This window comes from Echiichthys vipera, assembly GCF_963691815.1.
Source record: "Echiichthys vipera genome assembly, chromosome: 9".
In the NCBI taxonomy this organism is placed as follows: domain Eukaryota; kingdom Metazoa; phylum Chordata; class Actinopteri; order Perciformes; family Trachinidae; genus Echiichthys; species Echiichthys vipera.
The window spans coordinates 13,867,703-13,890,220 of record NC_139834.1 but is presented as its reverse complement, the minus strand read 5'-3'; the positions used below and the strand labels follow the sequence as shown (position 1 = coordinate 13,890,220).

General features: G+C 40.0%; 1 protein-coding gene across 1 annotated transcript; it reads left to right on the top strand.

Annotated features, from left to right (window-relative positions):
* Positions 1 to 17,279: 17,279 nt before the first annotated feature.
* On the top strand, positions 17,280 to 17,989 carry bhlhe23 (basic helix-loop-helix family, member e23; the record flags this gene model as incomplete). The annotated part of the gene is made up of 1 exon (XM_083919820.1): positions 17,280 to 17,989. Exon 1 carries the CDS (start codon positions 17,303 to 17,305, stop codon positions 17,987 to 17,989), a length of 687 nt encoding a protein of 228 aa, XP_083775946.1. The 5' UTR covers positions 17,280 to 17,302.
* Positions 17,990 to 22,518: the final 4,529 nt, after the last annotated feature.

Here is a 22,518-nt window from a genome sequence, read left to right as displayed (position 1 = left end):
ACAAACATTAACACTTTGATCTCGTATAGTGTTTAGCATGTTCATTAGCTTTGCAAACTAGCTTAAACCCAAAGTCCACCTGAGGCTGATGGAAATGTCATAGCCAAAGCATCAGACAGAAAAAAATGTTCACCTGATGATGGCGCTAAATGAGTTCAGCAAAGTTGTTCAAATGTATGCTGTGGGGTACTTGCTTGAATGTGTATATCAACTTTCATGGCAAACCGGAAATTTCAGTGTAGAGAAGAAGGTACAATTATATTATATTATATTATAATTGCAGCATTACTGTATGACTGTCTAACTGCTCTTGCTGCAATTGATGTTGCTGGATCTCCAGATCTTAACAAACAATATGGTGAGTACAAAGTCCCTATTAGTATGGTGATAGTTAAAATAATGAAATTAAGTGCCAGGTTGTAATAAACCAGTTATTATTTATGAAGATGTGTGACCTGCTTTGTTTTGCTTACTTCCTAATAAGGTTGAAGGAGTTCAACTTACATCTTAGCCGCAACAAGAGATTTTCATTGTAGAATATTTGTATAGAAATGCCTCAGAAACCCACTTATGCCTTGACATTGAGTCATCGCACCAATGATCTCTACAGTATTAGGCTAATTAAGCCAATTAAACTACTGAAACAATTCAGCGAGGCCGCTGCAACACCTCGCCAACACTGAACGAAACCCTGAAGGTACATTGCACAGAGGCGTGTGTGTGACTGATCCCTTCCCAGATACACCAAAAGGACAAGCATTGTTTCATATCATTACCATAAACAAATTAGGGCATTGCTCCCTCGTTAGGCCAAATATGTCTCATTAGTGCCACAGCTGAACAAACCACCTGATTAGGCCTCACTGTCTCCCTTTGAAGCACGCAAAAGGAGAGTCTATTTTTTAATTAAGCTCATTTGCATTTACAAATGAGAAGCTAATTAATGAGACTCGTTTTCTGGGACTCTTTCGAGTTTGGCAGAAAACATGTGGAACAGTTTCGACTTGCATGAAGAGAAGCAAAGGAGTAGAAAAAGTCAGAAAAGCATAAAGTAACATAGCGCTAGTGATATTGACTGCAATCTCGAATTGAGTAACCGAATCGTTTTTGTTACATAATTTTAAATGACATTATAATTGAGAGGTTTTCCACCCTTCGTATGTTTTCCGCTACGTAAATTTACAAACAAGCATATAACCAACTCTTTCCTCAATCAAAATCTTATATAAGCTGTGCAAGCAGTATATGGTTCCTCTGATGGGGACAATTGACTTAAGTCGGTTTTTGTGGGTTCACACAAGCTACAGGGAAAATACGCTGTGTGCATGAGTGTTGATGTGTGTTTTCGAATGTGCATGTGTGTGTTAGAGGAAGAAAAGAGGGAGAACAAGAGGGAGTGAAAAAGGGAAAGAGAGGTGTGATATCATCAATTAAATAACCCTCCCACACAGCATCTGGTGCTCGCTCTCAGGCCGTCTGTCTCATTCCCAACCGTTGCACGCTGATTTTCTGTTTCTCCGTTTCTTTTTACCTCTTCCGGTCATTTGTAGCACCAATCCCTTTGTTTCTCAGCCTGAACACGCTAGTTAATACGGGTCACTGAGTGCAGCTTCACCCATACTGCCTCTCTGAGTGTTACATCTTCCATTTAACTTAGGAATATACATTGTTTGCAAAGGATGGGGGAGCAGGGACCAGCTGACCGCACAGTACCAGGCTGATGTCCACACTCTTGCACGATTCCCTTATTCCTTTTCAAACATGACATGTTAATTTTGATGCTTATTGTTCACTGTTATTATTGGTTATTTTGTTTATATATATATATATATATATATATATATATATATATATATATATATATATATATATATATATAAATATATGTGTTATTTTAATGTTCGCTCCTTCTTCCTCTGTCTTTCTTATCGTTGAATAAGGTCACTGTGTCGGCGTGTGTCGTGGAAAGACCAACACGAGATTGAATGATGATGAAAGCTTTTATATTAATAGGTAGAATCCAATTATAAGTTTGTGTGAACTGAGCTAGCTGGAAAAATGAATTAGCATTTTAATTTTGTTTTAACGTTAGATTCCAAGATGAGAGACAGGGAGAAGCCCTGAAACGAGGAAAGGAAAAAAGGGTTGGAGGGTGGGGGGGATTATTGGCGTGAAAGGATCAAATAAGTAGTTGGATCGGATCTTTCAGGGTACAAACTGATGAGGAAAGGAGAGCTCTTGTGACAAATTAGGATGAGTGAGTCATTGGGCTTTTCTTTTTTTGGTCCGTCATGTTTGTGTGTTTGCTGACAGGAGGCAACATCTCTCATTAAAAGTGCCTGATATTGGAATCTAGGTCAGCGTGGTGAATTAGAAACAATCTGCATGGCTACAGTGAAGCCCTCCAATAAGGATCCATGTACATGCGCTTTCCCGTACACACAACAAACACACGCACATCCGTCAAGCCCTAACGAATGTAATCCAATTTTAGATATGAGCATTAGTATCTCAAAATTCTCAAAGATTTGAGAGAGGCAAATATTAAAGGAATTTCTTTTAGGCCTACTGACAAAAAAAATGATGTGTGCCTTCGACAAATGAGGGCATTTTTTCCACACACAGCAGTTCAGTGCCAGAGAAGGATGAGTGTGACACCAGTGTGTGGAAATGAGTGGGATTTGATGGAGTCTGCGCTTTGTTGTAGAAACACTCTTGGTTAATGATATGCCTCTCTCATCCAGCCTGACTCTCAGCTCCCCTCCCATTCTGCGAGCGAGGAGAGATAACGAGGGAGCAGACAGCCCCAAACTTCACACAAAGAGGAGAGGAATCAGCACAACGCACAATCTCAGCCTTCACTCGGAGAAACTTTCTCTTCTTCTCTGTCTCCTTTCTTCTCTGTCTGTTTCCCGACGGTCTTAAAATTCTTGTTCAAACTTGTCCAAATACGCCTACTGATCAAGTTGGGGACAGATGAACTTGTGTAACTCAAATGTGGGAGGGCTCGCTGAAAACAAGTCCAATTTGAATGTAGGCTAGTGCATGAACAAGACTCAATCTGAGTTTAGTTCAAGACGTGAACAGCAGTAGGGTGAAGGAGACCCTTTGAGTGCGTGACAACTAGTGTTGGTTTGAGAACGTGCCTCCTGCTCCTGCGCATGCACATTAGTGTATATGAGTGTGCGCTTACGTGTACTCATGCATGTATGTGCGACTCGATGGGACAGAGGCTCGTCCGTCTCTAGAGCACCATGCTCTGATGGATGTTAATACGGACTGACGCAGGGGTGTCCCCCGAGGGAGGGAACATGGCCAGCGAGGGAGAAGGAGGAAGGGTGTGTGTATGTGTGTGTGTGTGTGTTGGGGAGGGGGATTCATTCCTCTAATCCTCTCCCTTCTTCACAGAGCTGGAGCAGGGAAGAGGCACTGAAGCGCCCAATGAATAAATAAAAGCCTCAGCTCCTGCCTCTCCTCTGCTACAGCCTGAAGCCCTGCACAGGAGCACTTAAAAGCCTTTTAACAAGAGAGTCACTTCATTAAATATGGACTTCCTGTCCGCAAAAAACCCTAGAAGGAAAACTCTGGGTGACTTTTCACATTGTGAAATATGGGGAGGAGTGTGGGGGTGGAGGGGGCATGCATGGGAGATGGAGACGGGAAGCGAAAGTATTGCGCAGAGAGACAAAGGGAGAGAAATTTAGCAGAGCTAGAGAAAAAAAAGATAAGCAAGGCAAGATAACAGGGGCAGTGAGCTGGAAACTGGTGAGGACCTTTCAGATGGCTCGAAATTTGCACCGAGTACACATCAGGTCATTTTGAATTCATTGCCTACGCGTTATTGTGTTTTTAATGTTCCAAACCTTGACATAAAACAAATAAAATCATCACAGAGGCAAAGAATGAGATTAAAGAAGAAGACGAAGAAGAAGAAGAAGAAGAAGAAGAAGAAGAAGAAGAAGAAGAAGAAGAAGAAGAAGAAGAAGAAGGAGGAAGACACTGTGGGGAGCAGCTATGGGAAGAAAATGAGTTCTGTGAAGTTATGTAAAATATCCAAATCTGATGTGTGATAGCTTTCTTTGTATCTTCCCAAAGTCTTTGCAAGAATAGTTTTATAATAATAGAATAGTTTTTTTAAGAATAGTCTTTATCTATCTTCAGCTCACTGTTGCATTAAAAACAAACCATTTGTTATCAACAGCTATGTTCAAACAGAGTATAGCCTTAAAACAGATTATCTCTGAGCCCGTCTTACCCAGAGATGACTCATAAGTCACAAAATTCAAGTTGAAGTCAGGTGTCAAGTCTTGGCACCCATGTCACGTCAGAAGTCTGCATAATGGATCACACATAACACTGTGGTTATGTCTAGACATTTTACGCCATTTTAATTATATTATGTTTTGTAAATTATGAAAGTTTATAGGAACCACTTGTATATTACAGCCTTAAAGAGCCAAAGCAGGAAAACAAGATCAACCTTGATGTCCATTTATTCATTCATCTATTTGGATCTGGAGATAAATGTGGAAGTTTCACATGGATGGAGTAAACTAAAAACATTCAGAGAGGAAAATATTAAACCTGGTATGTAAATGTATAGTAATGATTGGAAAAAGCAGCTCTTAACTCTTAAAATTTGTATTTCTACATTGAGAGAATAGTTTAACATTTGGAAAATGCACTTATTCACAGAATAGTTGTGCCTATAGAATTAGATGAGACGATTGCATCACTCTTATGTCTGTACATTAACTATGGAGATTATCCATTAGATTAGTCTATTTTCTTGGCTTAGCATTAAGATGAAGAAGTTATAGGGAAACTAGATGACATCTTAATTGCTTACATTGGTGATACTGTCATGCTGCAACCAAAGCAGCTTGCTGTGCGTTGTTCCTAGGTGCTAATTTATTGTCATAGGGCCTGGTGTAATAATACTAGTTCTCAATCTGTAAAATACGTATTGATCCCAAGTCAGTATGATAGAGTGTGATTATTTTTGTTTTCAATAAAACATGTTGCAAGTCTTGATTTGCAAGATGACTACCCGACTCTACAAGTCACTGACTCGAATCCAACTCTTCTGCATCTCTTCATTGTGAAACAGAAGTACTGAATTTATATATTAATACCCTCAGCTCCTTGAATCCAGCAGTGTTTATCAGTGGCCCTATACCACCAGTCAGAAGAGGAGTTGACGGATGACTCAGCAGGTGATGGAGCCCACACGCAATAACACTCTGGACTTAATTGTCTCCAAGGGTCTTAAAGTCCCTCTCCACTCAAAAAAGTGTTTTTCTATCCTAGTTTGTACGTCACTTGTCCGTAAAGCAATCACTGTCTAACACTATTCGATGTGAAACAACTTCGTCACATCACCAATAAAGAAACCTGAACCCTCCAGCTCAAACCAGACTGTCAGTACAGAGAAAACACACAGGCATCATAGCTGTCAGCCACTGACAGTTACAAGCTAACAAACAACAGAAACTAATAAAAGTTGCTAACTTCACTTACCATTCTGATATGTCTGATGGTTGCTGGTTTTAGTGACAACATATTCCTCACTTGAGTCTGGGTATGACTGACGCTGGGCTCAGTACACAAAATCTATAACTTAGTTGCAGATCGCTAACGTAACTCCATGGGCAGGCAGCTTGGGGATGAGGGAGAAAGAGTAGATGTGCTTCCAGATCCATCTCTGAGGGGTTTTCTTTACGTTTTCTTTACGTTGAATGTGGTCCTGGAGTGGGACTTTATGTTGCTGATGTTGCTTTTTCTTGCTGTGTTTGTGCACACAAATTTTCAATCAGAGATAATCATAAACTGTTTATCGCTGAAAACGTGTGTGTGCATTAATCTTTCAGGGTTTCAGAGATATTGTTGATCATTTCAGTTCTAAAATAACAAATGCTATTAATGCCATTAATGCTGATGCCAAAGAGAAATGACAGGTCAATTATGACTATATCTATAGAGACTTTGCATATTTAATTTAGAACCAAAGAAATACAAGGCAGTCCTTCTTTGACATAGTTGTCAAAAACAACAACATTGTATGCGCCTTGGTTGGGTATGTTGATTAAAAATGTTTTTTATAAATGTTTTAATTGTGTGCATAGCATTAGATATTCTACTGTACAAATAGCCAACACGTTCCTTCTCTCAGGCAGTTCCCCATAAGCTCTAAAATCTGCAGTTATTAAGCCACTCTTAAGAAAATAATAATCTAGGCCAGAGGTTTTTTAAACTGGGAGGCGGGTCTCCCGAGAGTGGCTCCAAACTGTTTCGGGGGAGGGTCTGTGAATGGAAGTTAAAGAAATATTACATTAGTTTAAAAATAAGAGATACAGTAGTTCAGAGATACACTTTTGGGGATTTTTATTATTTTTCCTACTTTCTCAGAGTCAGAATTAATAAATACCTAGGGACCGACCTTTATGTATTTGGTGTAGTCTGCCAAGAAAGTTCTGTCAAGATATATGATGCTATCTTATCATTAAATAATATAATAATGATCCCATAGGCATCCAGGAATTGAGCGAAAAAGCAGGTAACCTAAGCGGGCTGAGGGGAGGCCTGCAGTCTGAGACTTTGAAAAAGTTGATCTAAACAACTGCTGAATGAACAGTTACAATGCCCATAGAAAGTTATGATACCCTTTTGAAATAGTCAATTTTTTTGTTTTCCTCCCGAAATGATAACACATAAAAAAGATATATTTTTCCATTGTGATTTAAATATTTTGCCTTACAACATTCAAGTGAAATAGTTTTTTTCAAAATTTCTGAAAATTGATTAAAAAAAATGAAAAACTAGAATAGCAGGGTGGGAAAAGTCCCCAGATTTAATACTTTTTTACTTTAATTACAGCAATCGGTTTGTTTGGATATGTCTCTACCAGCTTTGTGCACCTAGATTGGGAAATATTATTATTATAAACTGTTCGAGTCAGATTCTGTAGTGAGTGGCGATGGACTGCACTCTTCAAGTCCATCCACAGATGTTCTGTAGGATTCAGGTCAGGGCTCTGACTGGGCCACTCTAGGACATTCACCTTCCTGTCCTTTAGCCACTGTGTTGTATTTATGGAGGTGTGTTTTGGGTCGTAACCACCTGCCCATTTTCAAGTGTCAAACAGAGGGCCACAGGTTTTCCTCAAGAATTCGGGTTTACTTGGCAGCATCCATTTCCCCTTCAATCCTGACCAATTGCCCAGTCCCTGCTGAAGAGAAACAAGCCCACAACATAATGCTGGCACCACCATACTTCACTGTAGGGATGCTGTGTTTTGGGTGGTGTGCTGTGTTTGGTTTGCTGCGTTTGGCACTGGGAGTTGAGCCCAAAAAAGTTTTGAAAAAATGTTTTTTTACGAGACTCAGTGTGACATTTTTTCAGAAGAGGCTTCTTTCTTGCCACCCTGCCATACATGTAAAACTTGTGAAATTGTTGTCACATGCACAGATCAACCAACCTCTACCATTTAGACTTGTAACTCCCTCGTGCCTCTTGGTAGCTTCCCTGATCAATCTTTTCCTGGCTCAGTCATTCAGTTTGGAGGGGCGGCCCAATCCAGGCAAGGTCAGGGTGGAGCCATATGCCTTCCACTTCTGGACAATACTCTGAACGGTACTCAGAGGGAAAGTTAAAGCCTTTGAAATCTTTTTATATCCTTCTCCTAACTTTTGCCTATCAACAGGACTACTCACCTCTGGGCAAAAATTTCTACACTAGATGTTTATCTGATAGTGCTGTAATTAAATTTAAGGAAGCGATTCCATCTGCATTTAATTTAATGCCTTATCCTAATATTCCAGATTCCTGCACTAACGTTTGTCCCTCTGAAATTGATCACCTTGTTGACAGTGTTGCAGGCTCACTACGAACAACACTTGACTCTGTTGATCCTTTAAAAAAGAAGATAATGAAACAGAGGAAGTTAGCTCCGTGGTAAAACTCCCAAACCTGTGAAAGTATCAAGAAAATTGGAAAGTAAATGGCGTTCAACGAAATTGGAGGAATGTCCCTTAGTTTGGCAAGAAAGTCTAAAAACATATAGGAAGGCCCTCCGTAATGCCAGAGCAGCCTGTTACTCATCTTTAATAGAGGAGAAATAGAACAATCCTAGATTTCTTTTCAGCACTGTAGCCAGGCTGACAGAGAGCCACAGCTCTATTGAGCCTGTATTCCTATAACCCTCAGTAGTAACGACTTCATAACCTTCTTTAATGACAAAATTATAACTATTGGAGACAAAATCAGCTCGCTTGGCACTCTTTTTTCTTCAAACCCAAGAACCTTAAATACAACTGTAAGACCTGATATATTCTTGGACTGCTTTTTTACAGTTGATCTTAAAAAAAATTAACCTCTACTATTTCAGCATGAAAGCCTTCTACTTGTCCCCTACACTCTATTCCAACTAGGTTACTTAAAGAAGTGTTACCTTAAGTTAGCACTCCTGTATTAGATATGATTAATATGTCTTTATCAGCAGGTTATGTACCACATTCTTTTAAAGTAGCAGTAATTAAACCTCTTCTTAAAAAGCCCAGTCTTGATCCAGAGGTACTAGCCAACCTTAGACCTATGTCTAACCTTCCTTTTCTCTCTGAAACCTCACCAATCAGCTGTGTGACTTTTTACATGATAATGAGTTATTTGAGGACTTCCAGTCCGGATTTAGAGGGAATCATAGCATTGAGACAGCACTGGTAAAAAAAAATACTAACGACCTTCTAATAGCTTCAGACAAATGACTTGTCTCTGTACTTGTTTTACTAAATCTTAGTGCTTCCTTCGACACTATTGACCATTGCATCCTGCTACAGACACTGGAGCATTTAATTGGCATTAAAGGAACCGCATTAAGCTAGTTTAGGTCTTATTTATCAGATAGATCTCAGTTTGTACATGTTAATGACAAATCCTCCATGCACAATAAAGTCAGTCACGGGGTTCCACAGGATTCTGTCCTTGGACCGATTCTATTCACCTTATATATGCTTCCCTTAGGAAATATTATAAGGAAGCACTCAATACATTTTCATTGTTATGCTGATGACACACAATTATATTTATCGATCAAACCGGAAGAAACCGATCAGTTAGATAAACTTCTAATATGCATTAAGGAAATAAAAAGCTGGATGACCTGCAATTTTCTGATGTCAAACTCAGATAAAACTGAAGTTATTGTACTTGGCTCCGAAGGCCTCCAAAACTCAATAGCTAAAGATATTTTTACTCTGGAATGATGTTGTGTTTTCCTCCAGCACCACAGTAAGGAATCTGGGTGTTATGTTTGATCAGGATATGTCCTTCAATTCTCACATAAAACTAACGACAAGGACTGCATATTTTCACCTGCGTAATATTGCGAAAATTAGTCTCAGAAAGATGCAGAAAACTAGTCCATGTATTTGTTATAGGCTATATATGTATATATATGTATATATCTTATAGGGTGGACCACTGCAACTCCTTATTATCAGGCTGCTCCAATAAGTGTGTTAAAAGTCTCCAGCTGGTCCAAAATGCTGCAGCTAGTGTACTAACTAAAACAAATCGAAGAGAAAATATTTCTCTTGTATTAACCTCTTTGCACTGGCTACCTGTAAAATCTAGAATGGAATTTAAAATCCTTCTTCTTACCTACAAAGCTCTTATTGGTCAGGCTCTGTCGTATCTTAAAGAGCTCATAGTACCGTATCACCCGACTAGATCGCTGCGCTCTGAGAATGCAGGGCTACTTGTCGTTCCTAGAGTCTCCAAAAGTAGAATGGGAGGCAGAGCCTTCAGCTACCAAGCTCCTCTCCTGCGGAACAATCTCCCAAGTGTTGTTCGGGAGGCAGACACTGTCCCAATATTTAAGAGTAAACTTAAAACTTTCCTCTTTGATAAAGATCACCGCTAGGGCCCTCAGCTGTGTTGTTATTTTTGAAATGATTTTGCTTTGCTTAATGATGCTGCTATAGGCCTAGTCTGCCGGTGGATAATCATTTTCCTGGGATAATCCTTTTCCTGATACTCTGAGCTTCTCTCCTCTCTGTTTGTATCATTCATGTCTCATCAATGCATGTTACTAATTCAACTTTTGTTATGATTTGACACTATAAATAAAATTGAATCGAATTGAATTGAACATCTCTTTTGAAAGCATCTTTCCAACCATGGTGAATTATTCTTTTTGTAGCCATGCACTGCTAAGAGAGAACTCCTCAAGGAACAGCTGATCAACAAAAAAAGTGACTATTTCAAAAGGGTATCCTAACTTCTATAGGCACTGTATATTCAATACAATGTATAGGCCATTCTTTAACAACTGAACACCTTTTTGGCCTCAAACAATTGTCCTCATTTGTTCCTCATTTATTCCCTGTAAAGTGAAACCAGTAGAGTTGAGATTATCCATCTTGTACTGCATTGTAACTGCACTGCAATTTCTGTTTTACTGTCTTATCTGTTTCTTTATCTATTTTATCTTGTTTCATCTTCTGTTTTATTTTACTCTTTTTAAATCCTAGTTGCCTTTTTATTTTGTCTTTTTATACTGCCTTCTGTTCAGTTTCTATAGCCTTTTATGTCTTGTGTAAAGCACTTTGAAATAACTGGTTGTTGAAAAGTGCCAAAAAAATAAACTTGCCTTGCCTTGAGTGCATATCACCAACATCATTGTCAGCTGAACAGTAAACTGTATATTTCCCTATTTCTCTATTTCTCATTTCTTGTACATACATCTATGTGTGTGTGTGTGTGTGTGTGTGTGTGTGTGCGTGTGTGTGTGTGTGTGTGTGTGTGTGTGCTTAGATATCTAAGACAGATATCTGCATATTAATGCAGATAAATACAATTTAAAAAGCTAATAAAAAGCTAAATCTTCATGAGACGATCGCCAATGGGTTACAAGATTGCATTTAATCCAATGAGCTCCGTCTCTTTTACTCTCCACATGAACTCTTTACCTGCATGCAAGTAGAGACTGTTCAATCTTGGTTGACCAATACTACAAACCAGAAACAAGACCACTTCTGATACCAAAATCTTGTCCCTTTGCCTACAGATTCTGCATTCATATTCAGATATCTGTATATAGAGATGAGACGATTCTATGCTTGCTGGGTCATAAAACAAGTAAAATATTTCTAAGAAGGTTGCAGAGATTGATTTGGCAGCTGAAAGCACAAAACTCGCCACTGAATTGGTTCATGAATTTGTGGTGCTCATTTAAACATCCTATGTTGACTTAAGATAGAGTAGGACTGCGGCACCTTTAAGGGGGGCGAAAAGGACTCCAAAGTGGGTCAGAGTAAAAATATCTTCAACAATTATTCATGGTACCCCGCCTATCTCCACCATACCTCCACCCTGTGAAAAATCTGCATTGCACTGCAGTGGGGACAGACAAAATGGAGAGAAAGGAGATAAGGAGTGCGGAAAGACATGGAGGAGAGGTATTTAGGGTAAAAAGAGTAAAAAGAGCGTAACGAGTGGGTAAATTGTTTACTTGTTTTGTCTTGGCTTGTGATGAAATGTGGGTGCAATGTGCAATGCACAAAGTATAATGTGTGCCATGCAAACACTTCCTTTAATGCCCGCTGCTAAATTTTTCCAACATTTGGTCCGTCGTCGTCAGCAAGCCTCCCACCAAACACCAACACTGTACCTACCATTGCAAATGACTGCCAAGGCTGGCTGAATTAAACATGTACCACTCCAGTCTTTATCTATCTCATTTAACTTTCTCTGACTTCTAAGATGAAGCAAAGGGTTCAGATCGGGTAGAAGGGCTTTGACAAAGCAGACTTTGTGAAGTCTCTCTGATTGGGCAGGTAGCCTGTCCTGTGATTTGTGACAGTGGTGGGATTTTGGAGACTTTGGGATGGGCGCTGGAGGTAGAATGAGTGTGAGGGCTTGTTTCATTCTTTTGTGAGAACCTATGTGAAAAGCATCGCGATTGGAGCTATGAATAAAATCAAGGGCTGTGATTGGTTTCGAGGACAACTAGATTCCAGCGCAGCAGAAGGGTATCATGGCTGCCAGGTCCCTGTAGGTCTGCACTGTAAATCCACACATTAATCAGAGCCGGCAGGGAGAGATCAAAGGAGCCTGTTCCATCTTTACTCAGAGCCGCACTTTGATGTGTGTGTGAGGGAGAGGAGGAAAGAGAGAAGGAGTGTATATATGAGAAACGGGGTGAGAGTCAGACGGAGAGAGTGAGGTTGAAAATTAGGATATGAGAGACAGCCTGGAGAGAAAACCCTTCCGTGTGAATCCTGCTCGGTCTGGATATAAAACAGCAATAATCAAGACCCAGTGTAACTTTGAATATTAACACCAGTTAACTCTAAAACTCTAAACTCTAAAAACTCTCATTCCACTGCATCCACAGGACAAGGTCATCACATGACAGTGACAGTGTTGATACAGCACACTGACACTACAGTATGGGTGTTTGCTACTAAACATCTGCATGCATGTATTTATACACACATTTGTGCACACGTGCATTGTTCCTGTCAAATATGACAGCATCACCACACTCTCAGCGATAGAAAATACTTTTCTGCCCCGTGGTGGTCCTCCTTTGTCACTGCAATTTAAGCTTTCCAAATGTGGTGTGCCACCATTGTATGGCATCTGAGACTGCAGTTGCCATGGTGACACAGAGCCACAGCACAGACTTTAAAAGCTTCATGTATTATTAGTTGGTGTGTTGACACTTTTGCTTCTTCCAATGAATTCTCTGTGAATCAGAAGCTTTTAGCTCTCAGTCCCCCCTGGAAAAAAGGTGTGTAGTGCTGTCAGTTGAACACTAGGGGATGTGATCACAGTGGACTGGAAAGGTAAAATTGTACCATTATTGCAAAACATTATTTTTACTGGAGCTCAATAATTAATTGAACTTGTAAAAGTTTCAGCATTTGTTTTAAACAGACTCACAGAGAGTGCAGACATCAACATTTTTCTTTTGTCCTCGTCCAGTTTACAGAGAGAGTTTTTGTTGATGTGTTTAACTTAGATTAACATGACTTCAAATAGATCCACTGGATAGAATGAAGATTACCATGGTGAAAATAAATTGCTGTTTTGACTTATAGCGAGACTTTTTATTTGGGTTATATGTATTGTATGAATGTTATGTTTTGTTAATTGATGACTCTAAACTGCCCATATGGTTGTCTGTCGATAGCGATAGACTGGCATCCTGTGCAGACTGTACCCCGCCTCAAGCCCAATGTCAGGCGGGATCGGCTCCAGCCTCCAGATGATGGATGGACAGATGAATATAGCCTACACATACAGTAGTGGGAGTCTATTATGTTTGAAGCGTTTCACTTGTCAATTCATGGGCTTCTCTGCCATCTGCTGGCTAAAGTAAAGTATTGTACAATAACCAGCATGATAAACAAAACTCTTTGCTGCCCTGATCTCTATGGGTTAAAAATTTAAACTTGTTGAAAGCATGCTGTATTTTTTGACACACACACACACACACACACACACACACACACACACACACACACACACACACACACACACACACACACACACACACACACACACACACACACACACACACACACACACACACACACACACACTCACACACACACACACACATACACACACACACACACACACACACACACACACACACACACACCCTCACACTGTCACGACTAACTGGGACATTTGAATAGAACAGAGCCATTATTCTTGTTAGAGTAACACCTGGGCTTTTCAAACAATGATAAATCAAAGTGTTTGCTGTGATTATGGAGTGAAGTTTGTGTAATTACTAACAGAGTATTCATTTTTTTTAATTAGTGCTTTTAGTCATGTTGTTGTCCCTTATGACTAGATGTGTGTGTTTCACGTTATGTTTGTTGTTAGAACAGTTATCGTTTGCATAAATTTAAACCTTTATTGCCTCCTATTTGCCGTTGCTATTGGTCACTGCTGTATGAATGTATTCGTCTTGTGTTTTTTCTTGGATAATCTATCCCACATTTTTATGTTCTTGCTTCTTTTCTGTCATCTGGTTCACTGCTAAACTGTACCAAGCACTGATGAACACACACAACCCCTGATATGTTTTATCAAATACATATTTATCATAACACATGTTATTGATAATTAGAATTAATTATTCCAATCAAAACATTTGACCATCGTTGTGTGAATGAGGTCAGGATGTCATATAAGGTGTCAAAGAGGTATGCAGACTATATGTACAACAAATGTATCACATTCGTGTGGTGCCTCTGACTTTTTACAATTCAGGCAACGACTACTTTAAACCCCCTTTTCAATGACAGCTAAACAAATAAGTAATTCGGAGCTGAATACCAATTAGTAGGATGTGTTAGCCTTAATGAAAGTCTAATCACTATTTTATTTGTGGAGTTTCAAAGCAATATAAGTTGCAGTGAGGTACATGTAATGTAAAAAAAAGAGAAAGTAAAAATGTGCATACATAACAATAATTCCACTAACAAAGAAGATCATTGATCAGAAATAGACACTCACTAAAATACTTAATGAGATATTAACATAATCGCCACTAGACATATACATGTATGCTCTGCAATATTAATTTGTGTCTGATATGGTTTTGATGCACTTTAAGTTAACTAGTCAATAAGTCATGTTTCCACATACAGCTTAAGTTGCATTTTGGATCATGATTGACATCCAAACTAGTTGTAGTTGTGGTGTCTTAAAATCATTCACCTTAAACACTCAGATATAAAGTGAGCACGGAGAAAACTTCTCCACTTGAACAGATGAATGTAAAAACAGATTTCTGTTGTCAAACTCTGCACATAGGCAGACATCATTCTGCACAGTGAAAATCAACTAGAGACACTTTTGTGATGAAATCACACCAGCTGAGACGCCAGCAATGGACACTAACCCACTTCCTACTCCCCTACTTCTGACGTCCTTTCTCAGACCCCCACATCTAAGTACAAATTCTGTCTTCATTTTGTTTAAAACTACACACCTGTAGGATTTCGTGACTGCATCCTGCACGGTTGCGATGATACTGCACAGCAGCACAGTAGCCGGAATTTCTTTTGGGGGGAATTGTACCTTTTTACAAACCACAGAAGCATTCACATAAAAACATATTTGGCACCCATTAGTGACTGTTTGAGATGTACTGGGAATTAAACTGGCTCCAGTGTAAAACTACTCATGTCAATATTACATGTTCAGAGAAACTGCTCGAGAAGTCAGGAGACGTAGTATTTCACAAGCCTCAAACTCCATTTAAGGAAAAGTTTGTATGGCTGAATCATACACACACAAACCTTGCACCGCGGTTCATGTCCTCTTTATGTTCCATGTGAAAGTGAAACAACACAAATTACAACACCTAACCATGTAGTTTTGATGCTTAGACTTAAGAGACTGTGGGAGCCGGAGTCTAAATTCATAGCATTTACCAGATATTACAGATATACCATGGAGCGTAAAAAAAAACCACACACACACACACACACACACACACACACACACCGCACACACACACACACACACACACACACACACACACACACACACACACACACACACACACACACACACACACACACACACACACAGGTTCACAAGGTGAAAACAGTACCAGTAAACATTTTTATTTCTAATGGAGGGCGACTATAAATTGCATCAAAAAAAGACAACCAGGTGAAACAAAAATCTCAACAAAAAGCACTGTTAACATTATCAAACTGGTGTTTACCTCAGATCCACAAGGTGGCACCATCACATCAACAATTTTGCCAAGAATATAGCAACCTGCATCAAGCCAGCTGTAGATTGTAGTAGTCACACTGCCTCATCATAGTGTAATGCTCTCTACTGGACACTGAGTGGCAGCCTTACCTTCTCTATTAGGTTTCATCCCTAGGACACCTGTTTCTTAGCCTCAGGAGACCTTTTACTTGTCAAAAAATAATTTGCAATTATATTATCTGTGTGCTTTGTCTGATTTGTATTCTTTAAAAAAAAAAACATTCACTGATTCACTAACCTTGCCTAGCCTAAAATATTGCTATAGGATTTTACTCAGCAGTGATTTTATTTAATTTGTTATGTTTGTTTTGTTTTTATCGTCTGTGGCATCACTGGAGGTAGCCTATAGTGTAAAATGTATTGATAGCAGCATATAGTGATCATGAGATATGACTCATTGAATACACAGACAAAATTGAAGCTATTTGTCTTTCACTGATCACTGACCAGTGTAAGATGCTACATTACCTGACTTTGGTGCCCATGCTGCCTCTGCTAGCAAGCAAGGTGAACAACGATCAGGGGCGCTTCCTGTAGTGTAAGCTGATCTTCAAGAGCAGGCTGCAAACTGTAGCAGCCAGGATGACTGTCACCACCATCCCATCTATCCATCACTGTTGTTTGCAGACACAGAGCCAAAGCAAATATTTTAGTCTGTATCAGAACCCCACATGTTCAAACCCCACAACATCCTTACTGTGTTCCAGTGTCCTCCTGCTCCCCTACTACTTGATCTACCTCTCACTGTGAGTTTCTGATCTAGACAGACATCTTCTTTAGACAAGTGAGTGCTTTATATCCACCTGTCTGTTTGCACTGAGCTCATGTTGATTGTGACCTGTGCAACAATGATGTCCTTTCGAGTTTATTTAAATAACACAACAAAACAGGGGGTTGTAATATAATAGTGGACAATACTGTAACGGCAGTATAGCTGGGCAGCGCGTCAGTTTACATTGCAATTATCACATTATGATTGAAATTGGAAGTAGACTCTCCCTCTTCCCGAGTTAATTAAAACGCCCCCCTGATTGGACGGGCAGATAATCCCGGCGGGCCTCGTGCTCCTACTAACTTGTGAGAAGGGCAGAGCGCGAGTCACAATCTGCCCAAGGCGAGGGAGGGCACGAAATAGACGCGCGAGAGGAAACCGACCGTACAGGGGGACACGAGCGCTCCGATCTCACCGAGCACAATTAGAGAAGTGTTGTTGAACGTGGGCAATGTGCGCAACAAGGGGGGAGCGCAGTGTACAGAGGAGGTGAATGCTTGTAGAGGCTCAGCTTCAGATTCACAGCTTCCTTCTTGAAGAGTCACTGTACTGACAGAGGAAAGGGGAGTGAGGGAAGAGAGGAACTCCTAGAAAACAGCAACTCTTGGAGAGAACTACGTGAGTACACAATACAGTTTTCACAACTAAAAGATAGGACAGTGAAATAAGAGTAAAAGAAGAGTAGACTTTTCCTGGTCACAATCTGCTCTGGAAGAGAAAATGAATGTCAGCGAAGAGAACCTGCTCAAGTCCATCAGCAACGACGCGCTCCTCGACCTGACGCAGCGCTACGGCCAATCAGCCTTCGGGTTCGGCCCCGCTCACGGTGCTGGAAGTCCCGGTCGGTTTCCACTCACACCGGCCACCGACTTCCTCTCCGGACAGACCGCGAAGTCCAACGAGAGCGGCGGGGAGCACACGAGCGACGACGAGGACGGCTTCGACTCGCTTGAGACCCGGAAGAGAGGCTCGTCATTTGGGGACGACAAGCCCGGGGGCCCCCTTACCAAAAAGTCCAAGGAGCAGCGGTCCCTGCGGCTCAGCATCAACGCCCGGGAGAGGAGGAGGATGCACGATCTGAACGACGCACTGGACGGCCTGCGCGCTGTTATCCCTTACGCCCACAGCCCCTCGGTGAGAAAACTCTCCAAAATAGCCACTCTCCTCCTGGCCAAGAACTATATCCTCATGCAGGCTCAGGCTCTGGAGGAGATGAGGCGGCTGGTGGCGTATCTGAACCAAGGACAGAGCATAACTACAACACCTATCCCCACCGCCTTGGCGCCCTTTGGACAGGCTGCCGTCTACCCATTCTCGGGCTCTGCACTCGCCACCTGTGCCGAAAAGTGCACCACTTATTCCGGGACACCGTCGAGTCTCTTCAAACACTGTAACGACAAACCTTAATTTGGTTTAATTCTCTATCCTGAACTTTTACCTATTTTGCACCCATGTGGTGTCTCCCCCACTCTAGTTATTTTTTAAATCATTCTGTGGAAAATAGACACGTTTAGTCTAATGCATAATCTTAAAATATGGTTAAGTAATTATATTGCATTGTGTCATTCAGATTTAACAAACGCTACATGGAAAAGAAACAGTTTGGGCCTTCTTATAATAAGATTGTCGCTCGTACTTTAGGACTAAGTTATCCGCTCTGTTTTGTAATCTATGCAACAGTCGTCAACAACAATAATAACAACATGAAATGCGACCTAATCTCGACCTTTAGGCTATATTTAAAACAGCAACTATGACAGACTGACTTTACTGATGTTACATGGAGGAACAAATGTGATGTTGGGTGATATATTTTCTGAAACGATGTGTTGAAAGTTGTTTTCTTTAAGTTATTGCACATCTCCCATGATTGTATTGTACAACTGTGGAAAATGACTTGCTCCTAGCCCGGCTATACTAATGGTTATATAACTACAGGCTCCAAATTGAAGAAGCGTTTTGGTTGTGTTGCAACATGGATTTCATATATTGTTTATATGTCTTTATAATTAAAACACATATCTATGCTTGGACCCGGTTTGCTTCATTTCACCAACAGCTTGTTGTCACATTAAAAATACATTTATTAACATAATAGCCTACACTAAAATCTAAATGCCAGCCACGATTGCATATGACAGGCCTACACAATTAGCTTTAAAAAAAAAAAAAAATTCTGTTGAATAACAAACTTTTATTTCATGTTATGTTAATTTTGTTTTGGACATTGTATTAATGATAGTTTATGACTTTAAAGCAATCCACTTTTAATGCAAAAAGTCTGTGTTTTAAAGAAAAGGCTAAAATGTAAGAATTACCTGTAAATTGTGGCCATGGACAAATACAAAAAATTATCTGAAAATCAAACAGTCACCTCTCACACTGCTACAATAATTTCCAGCTATCACCCTCTTGAGTGGCCCTTTTAAAATGAGTTGGCAACTTTCTTTTCTTGCATGAGAACCCTCTGACATGAGGAGCTGGGTCTAAAGCTCAGAGGGGCTGGTGGGGCCCATTTGGCACGCAGCAGGGTCGGTGGCGCTGAAGGGGAAGGGCGCAAGATATGCCCGGGGCACTCAGGACCTGTCTCTGGGTATTTGGGTGATTGCAGACTTCCTTGGTGGGCTCTTATACCCTGGACAGCTATTAACACGATTTCAGATCCTGCATCCATGCTCAACTTAATTCAGTTAACGTTACAGTGCCAGTTTTCTTTTGTAGGTTTTGACTTCTGAGCGTGGTCGTAGCATAGTATTATTAATTTACCTGAAAACATGTGTTCTTTGTCTCTGTCTTTATGTGTCAGCTTTACCTGGAAACGGACACTTCTACCTTTTTCCATATTATGTTAATCTTGGCTGATGTTGGTGCTATATTGTTGCTCTTTTTTAGGTAAATCATATATAAATTCTAAATTTTCTTCATGTCAATAAAAACACCTGGCTTAATAACAGTAAGAGATGCTCAGAGTGTTGTTGTAGCCTGAAAATTAACACCAGAGATGGTGGAATTATTTTCGTAGTCATTATTATCATAGGATTATGCTGCCATAACATTGAGTTCTCAAACCAGTGAATATGTTTTTCCCCATCACACCCAGTCCACAAAGTTTTGTGATTAACAGCATCCATTTTTTTCTAATAATTTTTTTAACATATTAAACAATAATAATTACTTTCAATCCTACTGGTGCTTTTCCTTGATCAACACATCTTCATTAATGTGGTGCTTGTGCTTGTTCTACACAAACTATAGTACGCAGTTGAGAATATATTAGACAAGACGTTAAGATCAGGCCAGTCTATTTATGCTATAGTCAAAGAGTGACTAAGTGATCCACCCCGTTCTCTCTCTTACAATTTAGCTGCATGTCATAACAACAGGCCACCCATGGCATCTTAAATTGGCCCTCTGATGACACGTCTTGTCTGAGGCCCCATGAGACAGTCAGGGCAGCCGGGATGAAATGTGACAAATGCTGCCGATGATGTGAGGGCTTGGGCCCTGCGCTCCATCAGTCTCCGTACAGCCTAATTGCCATAAATGAGATGGTTGCCTTTTTGCACAGGCGGTTAGATGGTCACTTTCCCTCCCTTTAGGCCTCTAATGTCGAGCTGCGGAGATATATGTTTTATTGTGTCACCTTATTATCTTAATGGCCATCAGAGTACGTGGTCGCAGTGTGTCATTTGGTATGTAATCTATACATTATGACAGATTTGGGATTTTGCTGGTCTCATGGCAGTATTTCCTAACCCTTTAGCCTACCAGCAATATATAGTTAGTATATCAAATCACCGATCATCTTCATCTTTTCCTGTAATGAGATCTTTCTGTAGTTTAGAGATGGGATGCAGTTTTTCTTTTTGTATTTTGCCTTTTCCTGGATGAACGCCTATAGTATTAAAAGAGTAAAATTAGGTGGTAAAAACTAGCGCCTATGGTGTATTTATGATATTCTGTAACATGCTGATTTTCCCATTTGATGGTTGAGTGGTACTTTCTCATTTGAATTCTTACTTTTAATGAATGCACAATTTTTGTCTCTTAACTATTTGTTAGTACAACAGCAGATAAACATAAGTTGGTGTTTTTATTATTGAAACTGTTCAGAAACTCCATTAATTGTATTTAAAACACAACACAGACTTAAACAACATAAGAGAACAAGTTTTAGCAATGCAATTAGAATTGCACAAACACATTCGGTTTTGTATGTAACAAAGCAAACAGATCAATGCCCCAATATGCCCAGGGCATGCCCCTCCAGAAATTCTGCCATGTGTGTCAAGATGTAAAAAAACAGACAAAAAAAAACCTCTAAGTGAGCCTCTCTGAAACACTTGGGAAGGCTGCAATAATTGAAAAAAATCTTAAAAATGATGATTGAAAAATGTATAGCTATTTGATTGAATTTTTTGTATCCAGACACATTTTGACCTGCATCATCACTGTCCGCTCCTCGCAAGAAAGAAACACATTTTCAATCAGGAGGAGTATTGCAGATGAACAAAATTTTATCCATAAATATAATGTCATATTATAGTCACATTGTTGCTGGCATTTGCTCCATGAAAGGTTTTATAAAACACCAAATAATACATTTATTGTTCATTTAACACCCCCTGTATAGGAATTACAGAAGATGTTTAATAAAGGGTTTCCAACACACTATGATGAAGTTATTATTATATAAGGACATTTGTGAGAATGGATAATGCACAGTATTTTAAACAATTGATCATTTAAATTACAATTTCTCCTATGAGGACATATTTTACATTACTACAACTGTGTTGTAATATATTGTCATTCATTATCTTTTATAAACATGCCCACAGAAGGAGTTATAGTTGTTAGCAAATGAAATAATGAACTCTTTATTTACATTACAGTGTGTGATGAACCATTTATGAAGTATTTATATACTTCTTATAAAAGCTAAATAGGAGTGTTAAGTGTACTAATATAGTTGTAGTACAATATTAAATCTAGACTAAATTGGATAGGATAAAATAGATTAGAGATAGTACCATTACAAAGAACATCTTGCCGCTTATTCTTACCTATTTTCTGTTGTTGACAGTGTCTTTATGCAGACAAACACACAGCACTACTCTCACGACAGCCCAGTGTGGTGCAGGAGTACGGACAGACTGTGTGATGTCTGTAAACATTTGTGTTTGCTCTCAGTGGGATAGAAAGAGAGTGATTTCATTAGCATGGCTCGAAGCTTTGAGGTATGTTTGTGTGGTTTTCTCCAACCCGATGGTATAGTACTAAAACCATATGCCCTTAAGTGCGTACCTCTGCCTAATGCATCTGACAGCGCTGTTTTCTCTAATTAAGTTCTCTCTATGTGCAAGCTCATGTGTCTGATGCACATTGTAACACTTCATCTCTCATACGTAGACTGTACTGGGGCCTTAAAGGAAAATGAACATACTTCAGCTCTGATTATGCTTACAGTGGGGGTCATAAAGGGGGTTTATAAAGCATTAGATTTTTTTTTATTATTCAAATTTGTTCAGAGAAGCATAGTTGTGGCTTCAGAGGCCAAGTGACATAGAAGATTTGGTTGGGGGGGTGAGGAGGTGAGTAGACAATAGGGCTAAACAAGTGTGTGCCCTTTGTGTGAGTGTGTGTGTGTGTGTGTGTGTGTGTGTGTGTGTGTGTGTGTGTGTGCGTGTGTGTGTGTGTGTGTGTGTGTGTGTGTGTGTGTGTGTTTCGTGTGGTGGTTCATCAGTGTGTGGGATGGTAGAAAGAGAGAGTGTAGGACATTGAGGAAGAGATGGTGCCTCAGTGTTTTGTGCCGTTAGTGGCACTGTAAGGACCCCCCACCCACCCATCACCCATGAACCCCCCAACTTCTCTGCTCCGCTATGGCATCACACTTTGTCGTCCCTCGCAGCCCCGCCTTGTCGGAAGCGATGAGC